The 9,436-nt window shown below is 33.6% G+C and overlaps 1 protein-coding gene across 1 annotated transcript; it reads left to right on the top strand.

Moving 5' to 3' along the window:
- The first annotated feature begins 2,290 nt into the window (after nucleotides 1-2,290).
- On the top strand, nucleotides 2,291-8,957 carry LOC149080606 (uncharacterized). The gene is made up of 2 exons (XM_089238668.1): nucleotides 2,291-2,630; nucleotides 6,853-8,957. The coding sequence occupies exon 2, from the start codon at nucleotides 6,859-6,861 to the stop codon at nucleotides 7,795-7,797; it is 939 nt and encodes a 312-aa protein (XP_089094794.1). The 5' UTR covers nucleotides 2,291-2,630; nucleotides 6,853-6,858; the 3' UTR covers nucleotides 7,798-8,957.
- The last annotated feature ends 479 nt before the right edge of the window (nucleotides 8,958-9,436 follow it).

Below are 9,436 nucleotides of genomic sequence, written 5' to 3'. Positions count from 1 at the left end.
TAACAGACCAAATGATGACCTGAAGGAAATGTATAAGAAATGAAGTAAACTGGATATACAGTCAAACTCGGTTATAATGATATCGAAGGTACAAAAGGTACAAAATTTTGTCGTTAGAACCGATGTGTCATTACAACAGAAGTTGAGACGTTTTCAAGACCTTTTGAGACGAAAAATATAATCAGAGGCAATAAAATTCTTATCATGAAGTTTTTATTTCTTTATGATTAGGGTGACAAATTTGATCGAGAAAAGTATTGGAAACTGATATAGAGTTAAAATCGGACGTCGTGTATTCTCGCCAAACATGTTGCCAAATGACGACGAAATTGCTATAATAATGCTTATACATGATATTTGGCGAGAAATAAAGCGATACGGTAAGTCTCCTAGAATGTATTTCACGGGAAAAATGAAAACTTGGCAAATATACGAATTTTTATAGTCATGTTCATTGTAACACAATTTATAAATTATGCGGATTAACTCCGTTCCTGATTGTAATAAAGATTTTAATTGAAGCAAGCTTCGTAGTCGGTAAGGGGAAAATACAGAAATGCTTTGTATAGTGGTTCATGTCAATGAGCAAGTCGGAATATTAAACATGCAATAAATTCTTTTTTTTTTTCAACGTTAAAGTATAACTAGAACAACAGACGAACACTTTCTGGATGTGATTAGCGTTAATCTTAATAATTTCTTGGGAAAACGTCTTTGAAAGGAAACAAAAGTGACAAAAAGTTTGTCGTTATATTCAAGGTGGTTACTTTTGATCGACGTTATAAGGAAGGTTCAGTAACATTATTCTCAATGGCAGTGGTTCTTAAACTTTTGTCACCCGCGAGTCCCTTGCACAATCAATGGTTCATCCGTGGCTTCCAACAATAGGTGCAAGGGTGCTCAACCTTTAGGAGAGTGCGGGCCACTTCATTGATTTGAAAACGAGTCGCAGACCACTTAGGTGATCTGGAAATGTGTCGCGGTTCACTTAAGTGATGTGGAAATGTACCATGGGCTACTTGAGTGACCAGGAAAATGACCCGTCGGCCACTTAAGCGATTAGGAAAACGTGTCGTGGGTCACTTGAGTTATCTAGAACTTTGCCACGGATAACTTGTGATGTGAAACTGCACACTGGACCGCTTAAATGCTCTGGAACTGTGTCACACGTCACTTAAGTAATTTGTAATTATGTCGTGGGTCACTTGAGTGATGTGGAACTGTATCATGGGCCATGTATCATTGTGGACAGAGCAGGGGTCATGGTCAGTTTGTTGTTGTTGTATCATGGGGCACTTATCTGTAAATGTGTCGTGGAACATTTAAGTGATCTGGAAATCGTCGGGACTGCTTAATTACTGTAGGAATGCGTCGTGGATCACTCAAGTGCTCTGTAAATGTGCTACGGGTCACTTAAGGGATCTGAAAATGTGCACAGGCCGTTTAAGTGTGCTCTGGAACTGTGCGGCTAGTTACTTGAGTCGAGTGATCTGTAAATGTGCTACTTAATTCATTTAAAAAAAAATTAATTTTGAGGTCACGAGCCACAAATGACTCCGAGGGTTCACATTTGGCCCGCGGGTCATGGGTTGAGCACATATGGTTTAGTAGACATTTTCTCTGAGAAAGAACCACTTCAAAGTTGAAATAGGAGCACAAATCAATATCTCCAGTTCGCCGCGACGCCCTTGACAAAAGCTGGCGACGGCCCTAGAGCCCACGACTCACACTTTGAGAAACACTGCTCTATGGAAATCAGTCCAGAACGCAAATTACTAACGTTATAGCCGAGCTGTCGTTATAACAGAGTTTAACTGTATTTTACAACGCATGGTGTTTTTGTTTGTGCACGCGAAAAAAATAACAAGAAAGAATCGAATGTACATCATCAACTTATAATTCAGCATATCATAGATGAACGAGTAGCTCAAAGGAAAGTGATGAGAAAAAAGTTGAAAAAAAAAACCAAAAAAACAAAAGAGTCCCGTTTAGTTCGCGTCCCTTCTATATTATAGCCCGAGGACACGTTCACCGTCATTGGTTGAAATGTGTAGCGGTGCCTACGAAACCATGACCAGCCCACCATCCACCGCAACTGTTGGATATACTTTGTTGATGCATCTCCCCTCCGTCCGTGATACGCCCTACTGTGAAACATTCAGGGAAGGCATACTACCTTTTTTTTTTTGCTCTCAAAGAGGGGGATAGGCAACAGGTATACAAGCATGCTATCTATCTGTATGCACGTGACAGGCAGCAGCAAAAGTTAAAACCGAAGCCATCAGATTGTGTGGATCACAAGGGTCTCTGTCTCTCATTCACGAGCACCGACTTGCGGCTCCATCACCGCATTCACGTGGTCGCTGATTTGCCACGTGCTCTTGCTCCTACGATTGTTTTCCGATATTTCCCACACGCTTATAGGATTGCGCTTTTAAACCCTTTTGATATTATTATTTTTTGTGAAATACTTTTTTGTTGTTTTGTTTTATTTTTGCCGCCAGGAAAATTAAAAAAGTGGACTTTCGTTTTAATGAATTCAAAAACGACATAGTGACAGAAATGCTGCGATAGAAAGATTTAAATCTCGACGTGGAACAGTCAATCAGAAGAAAATATAATCAGAGGAAGTAAGTGATTTTTTTTAAATCTATCTATTTTTCGTATATCAATTGCTTTTAAATTATTATTAATAGTAATTGTTAACTAAATATCGTATAAATTGTTAACGCTTTCACTACCACGCCATAGAAAAAATGATATAATTATCATGTAAATTTTTTGTGGTACAGGTAATTTTTGTTCTAATTAAAGAATAAAAACCAAAAAGGAAAAAAAACTATTTAGTACACAACGAATTGACTAACCTGGAACTTGAAAGTTTCGTCAGCACTGTGTACGCTTACAATAAAAATTAAAAATACCAATTAAAATATTTTGAATAAATACATAATACGAATTTTATTTTACCATTTAAAGAAAGTCTTAATTTGTTTGATACATTTGTTAGGGAATATTTTGGGGGGTGCAGTGTTTTACTGCATTACGCAAAAGTGTGATGCAGTAAACACTTTTACGGGGATGAAACATATAGGCTTACTGAATTTTATTAATTAACATATTCATCAAAACTAGTTGTCCCATACTTTGCGGTCACCTGGTAATCGTAACGTAATTATATAGTCTTTATATTTCAAAATACGAACACCAACAACGTAACGTAAGAGATGTTCCGGGAGGAGGTTAAAAAATTAGTGTACTGTAAACACCGTCAGTATTGAAAGGGTTAATAATTAAATAATGTGTTTATACGATAAGTATAAAATTGCTTTTTTACGGCTCATAAAATGTAGAAAAATATCAACAGAATATAACTCAAAAGGGGTTCTTGTATTTTTGTGTATTTTTGTTTTCGACATCTGTTTAGTGTAAACTTTCACCAATTTCTAATAATTACTCCAGTAAAATATTTAATCTCCTGAAAAAAAAATTCAGTCATTTATACGTGCATCATTTCTAGTAATGAAATTTTAAACTATTTTCTATAATTATCAATTCTCTATATTTGAATAAAATTTTTAAACATCTATATGATACTCGTGTGTATTTGACCATATATATGTACTATAAAAGTCTGGTTATAACCGGTGTCTTCGTCCAAAAATGTTGTCTTTTTTTTCGAAAAATTATCTTGATTTTACTTAATAAAAATGCTATAATCAAGACTGCAGCCAGTTACGATACTCTTGTTAACTATATTATGTTTACGTTACGGTAAAATGTGATAAATAATGTTAAATATACATAATCGACCTGTTATCATGCTTTTTTATACTACACCAATCGTCGCGGTGAGTTTGATAAATTTCACTACATTTATCACTTTTATTGGCGATTATGCATAGTTCCCGATTGAAGTTGGTAAGTTTGATAAATATCAAACATTTTTAAACTAATTATTATTAATTAAAAAATTCAAAAAACTATTACTTATTAAATTTCTCTTCATTTGATCAGTTGATTAGTTTAGCATGTATGCGATATGTACGTCATATTTTGCTATAACAATCAAATTTGATGAAAATAAGTATTAAAAGGGGGAAATTAAAAAAAAATTATTTTCAGTCTTGTGATAATGGCTTTTTCACATGCATCAACATGTGCAAACAAAACCAACATTATCCATCGAATTCATCATCCCTGTTTTTAAGCGTAACTCTGATAAATTTAAATAATTTCTTTGATGAATTATCATATCTTTATGTATCAATACGAGCTGGGGATTATGCATAAAATCACCGGTAAATAATATTAATTCTCAATATATGAACAAAACTTGTCAAACTTACTAAAATGATCAATGATTAGCCATAATTATCGGTGACTATACATAACCACCAATTTATTACATTTACCGCAACATATAAATTGATGGTTAAATAGCCCGCGCGATGTTGAACTTACCCTGCGTTTTCTCTACAAATTGTATTAGAAATTACTGTATTGATTAATAATTGTTTTTTTTTTTTCAACATGGGGATGACCGTATGTATGGCTGTTTTTTTTTTTTTTTTTTTAAATATAAATTTTTCTTGGTTTTCTTAAATTCTCTCTGTGCAACTCAAATTTCATTGTGTTGTTAGTTTGAATTAAGATTTACTTGCAAATTTCAAGTACTAAAGGGTTTGCTACAAAAAAATTTTATAAAACTAAAAAGTGCAGTTATAATTTCATTTTTAAGTTTGTTCAAAAACTTCTTTCCAGATATTATTTTTATTCATAGTAAAACTAGAGCTACTATCTTCTTGCACCTATGAATTAAGAGAAATTTTATTTTTACGCATGAAATTGTAGAATGTATACCTGAAATCACACGAATACTGGATGTCCTCATTTTGCAGTAAATCTTTCAATAATTGTTTCTCACGCGTGACCAGATGTTTATATAATGAAAATGCTGTTGCGTATACAGTACGCATATAGGTGTGATTTAATTGTATAGTTTTATAATTAAAAATATCTAGAAAAAAAATCTTAGAGCGCAATAGTTTCTTACCATATTTATTTATTTTTGTTCCGGAAGTTCATTACACAGGATGTCCTGTAAGTGCTAACGTGGCTTCTATCTCATCAAGCTTTTGTCGTAGACGTATGGTTTCAATTAAAAAAATGCTCAGAATGTGTTCAAAAATTACTGTGTACCAGTTTTGAAAGTGAAAATACAGTGTGTCACAAAATAGAAAATCTAAATTATGCAACGTCCTCCTGGTCCTCTAACTTTCAATTAGAAAGTTGTTGCCATATCTTTTCTGTGTCCAACAAAAGAGATCTATATGTATTTAACTGCAACATTCACAGAGATATTCGAATTCAAAAATCGGAGAAAAGTTGGAAAAGGACAGCATATAATGAGGGAAAAAAGCGTTATTCGTTAGTTTTTGCTGCTATTTCCCAACTTTTCTCCAAATTTTGAATTAAAATATCTCTGTGAATATTACACACAGTTAAAAACATGAAATTTTTTTGTAGGGCTCACAAAAGACAGGAAAACAATTTTTCTAATTAGAATATAGAAGACAAGCGGACCGTATAAAATTTTTATTTTTATTTTGTGACACACTATATTCTCACTCTTAAAACTGGTAAAGGGGGTAAAGGGTAATTTTTGAATGTCTTTTGGGCATTTTTTTTAAGTTGGAATCATACCTCTACGACAGACGGTTGATGAGATAAAGGCAGCATTAGCACTTACAGGACACCCTGTATAAACCGATAAGGTAATAGGTCTAGAATATACAGTATGTGTTAGTTTGATAAGTATTAATGGTACTTGAATTGAAAAATAAATTTCTAGAGCTTGTGTAAGAAATGAAAAGTTTAATGAACATGGACTACGGAAAAGAAAGAAATCAATGTAACCAGTAAAATTACGATAGCTCAATTAATTAGCATCTTATTCAAATCATTCAGCTCATGACAAGGCGATAGAGATCTCCAACTGATGATTTCTATGGGAACCATGGTACCCACCACACTCTTGCTTAGCGTTAGGGAATGGCTAAAAAGTTTCTATGTGATAGTTAATGAAGCAGCAGTATTTGACAACAAATTTGGATATTTATGATAGCGGACCTCACGAAAAATTATACATGTGCACTCTGAGGCACATAAATGTTGGGAACAACTATTGTGAATCTGATTTTGAAATGATATACATTCTGGTTTAAAATACATTTACGCGTGGCATCTCTATTGTAAAAATGTTCGATGATCACTTACTCAAACGCCACTTAATCGAATACATTGGGATCCAATGACTTCTTAGATTGGTAAATTCCAAGTTTTACCTATGAAAACTGGTAAACGTACGAAATATATGAAGACTTTATAACGAGTGTTAAAATTAATAATTAATGTTTTTTAGAACGCATGGGATGTATCATTCGCAGAAATTTTAATGAAATATGAAGTACAATAAACGTATGACATTATTTGATTATGAAATGATTAGTATTTGATAGGAGTATTTAAGGAACAAGTTAATGATAATCAGTGAATTTTTCCAGATTTATAAAATTATGAGTGCTCGTTCAATCACCAATTGAAAGCAAAACGGTCTTTTGTCGATTGCTGTTGCTAGACAGTCTGGTAAAGCCATTAATGTGAACCTTTACAAGCATTTTTTGGAATTTTACCAGTTTGCTTCGGTAAATCTTGGATTTTACTGGTAAAAAACATACGTCGTAAGAGTTACCAATCTACGAGTTTTTACGGTAGCATATACAATAAATTTATTAGCATATTATCATTACAATCAGAATGTATTAAATCGATTGTTTTTTCTATTTCTAGGTAGTAATGGACGTTGTAAAATCATCTAGCTCCGCTTTTAATGTTGAAAGCCTTCTTCCATCTCTCGCGTTGCCAATTAAAACATGTTCATCAACATTTGATGATTCATACGGAACAACATATTCAACGTACTCTATTAGCAACTACAGTCCGTCCTCAAGCCCGATAAGTCATAGCAGTATTACCCCTATACCTAGCCCGGGAGCTGAAATATCTTCTAACATGACGCATTTATGTGACTTGAGTGCACCCGAAGTCCTACAAGCCATCGGCGAGAGAGGAAATGTATTTACCAAGCGTTACACACACAACAGCACCCACACACATAAGGTGGATCAACCTTTTTCGGAAAACCAAGAGGTGATCAATATGTGCAGAGCTTCATACAATAGCGGGAATTTACCATTAGAACTTTCTGGAAAACATGTGTGTGAAGATTCTCTAACGAATATTTCACCAAAGATAATCACTGAACTGCGAAACCCAAGTCATATTCAAATCGACAACGACACTCGAAACACATTTACAGTAGTGTCATCGGCACCTACTGTGAGAAACGGGTATAAAGTGATAAACAATAGCATCAAAACTGCTTATTCTGGGTGTGAAGAATACGATAGGTACGGGATCAGAGACGATGTGGAAAAGTCTTTGCGTTCGGATTGCACAGAGGATGAGGACGAAGAATTCTATTCTGAGGCTTCTCCTAAACTAGGAAAGCGAAAAGTATCCGATAGGCCAACGTCACCCGCGGTTGTGAAGAAGAGACGCCTGGCTGCGAATGCCCGTGAAAGACGTAGAATGCATAGCTTAAACGTTGCATTTGATAAGCTGCGCGGTGTCGTCCCATCCATAGGCAATGATCGGAAGCTCAGCAAATATGAAACTTTACAAATGGCTCAGAGTTATATCACTGCGCTAAGTGAACTTCTATTGAGAGACTAAGCGAAATATAAGCGTGGACAGATGAACTCGGTGAACATAAATCCATTTTGCCATACATTTCTACCTAATTTATGAAATGAACTTTCGTTATTTGATCCACTTACACTCACTAGGACTGTGGTTTCATTGAAACGATGGCGCTGAACTGCATTTAAGTGTGCTGTATATGTAAAAAAATGACCCATAATCTTTCAGAACACATATATGTAAATTTTCCTCTCACTATCCCCTCAAAAAAAATGAAATTTGATCTTCCAGCGTATAGTTGCGTTTAACAATTGTCAAAACTAAAAAATAATATCCGCATATCTTAAATTTCTATCCGATGGATTCCTACAAGCTATTTACAGTTATCGCATGAAGTATGATCATCAAAATATTATTGTGTCGTGTTCGGTAACACAGGTAGATGTGCCATATATATTCATATTCAAAGAATGCTCAATGCTTTTACATGACTTTTAAGAAAAAAAAAACATTTTGCGATATTAATATGAACATTGTCATGTATGCCAAAAAAACCTTTTTTCAAGTATGCATTTAAATATTTACTGTCCTTCATTTCAAAAAGTCGTGTGTATTTTTTGTGATTTTTGCACTATACTACGGTTAAAGTTGTCTACAAATTTATGTGAAGCATAAACCTGTGATATATATGTCATTTAAAAATAAATAAAACAGAATGAGTATTTTTTTCCCAAAAATAAGGATTGATCATATTCTCCGAGAAATACCTGATTTAGAATAAAAATGATATATAAACTCACATTTTATGTGAGGGAATGAAATGAGTACGTTTGTGACTCACTATCAAGATGTGTATTAACCCATTAACGACGGTTGGTAAGAAAATTTGCCATTCTAAATTTTAAGTTTTTCTTTGCCAATAAATGGTGGAAGTGGTTCCACTCATTATTTTTGTTTTTAAAAAAATCAAAGTCGTCGTTAATGGGTAAACCTATTTGTTCTTCATTGAATTATTTTGGTTCATGGAAACATTATAAAACGTTACTTCATTAGAAAAAAATACTTCTGTTTTCATAATTCATGATCAGTTTTATCAACATCACAGCATCCCAACCTGTCTTGAAAATTGTGGTTATGTTGTAGTAAAAGGTATGTGTTTTTTTGATGTTCCCCATTCTGTCACCACACCTCGTCATAAATTAATGAATAAACTTATAATTAAAACATTTATGTAAATGTCTCTGGCTGTGTGTTTTCAATTGCTTCAAAGGTATGTGTCACACTTATTCTAAAAATTTAAAACATATCGATATGAATCTAGAGATAAGACACTGAAGGATTTGGAGTTCTTGTGCATCGAAGGTGAGCAATTTTTATAATGTGCTACAATATAATAAAATGAAGATTTATTAGGCTATAATGTGGCTGAACTTGGTGAGTTTAAACGCATCGATTGGTATGATAATGGTTCAAGCTAATTAATCTCTCCAAGTTGAATATCTAGTACTTAGGTATGGATTTTTTCAACTTAGAGATTGAAAATAAAAATTATATAAGGTATATATGAAAAATCTAAGGGAATTTATAATTATTATTATTTTCTCTCTGTCTCTCTTATAAGGAAACTTTCATAATTTGTACTTATAGTTAAATTCTTTTCGTGTCACACTAC

Source organism: Pholcus phalangioides, unplaced genomic scaffold (assembly GCF_987345545.1).
Source record: "Pholcus phalangioides strain wild (caught in Gottingen) unplaced genomic scaffold, Ppha-v1.0 ptg000011l_1, whole genome shotgun sequence".
NCBI lineage: Eukaryota > Metazoa > Arthropoda > Arachnida > Araneae > Pholcidae > Pholcus > Pholcus phalangioides.
This window is presented reverse-complemented; position numbering and strand designations above follow the sequence as displayed.

Bases quoted from the DNA above. Each gene is read 5' to 3' on its own strand.
- LOC149080606 (XM_089238668.1), top strand. From the start codon at position 6,859: ATGGACGTTGTAAAATCATCTAGCTCCGCTTTTAATGTTGAAAGCCTT.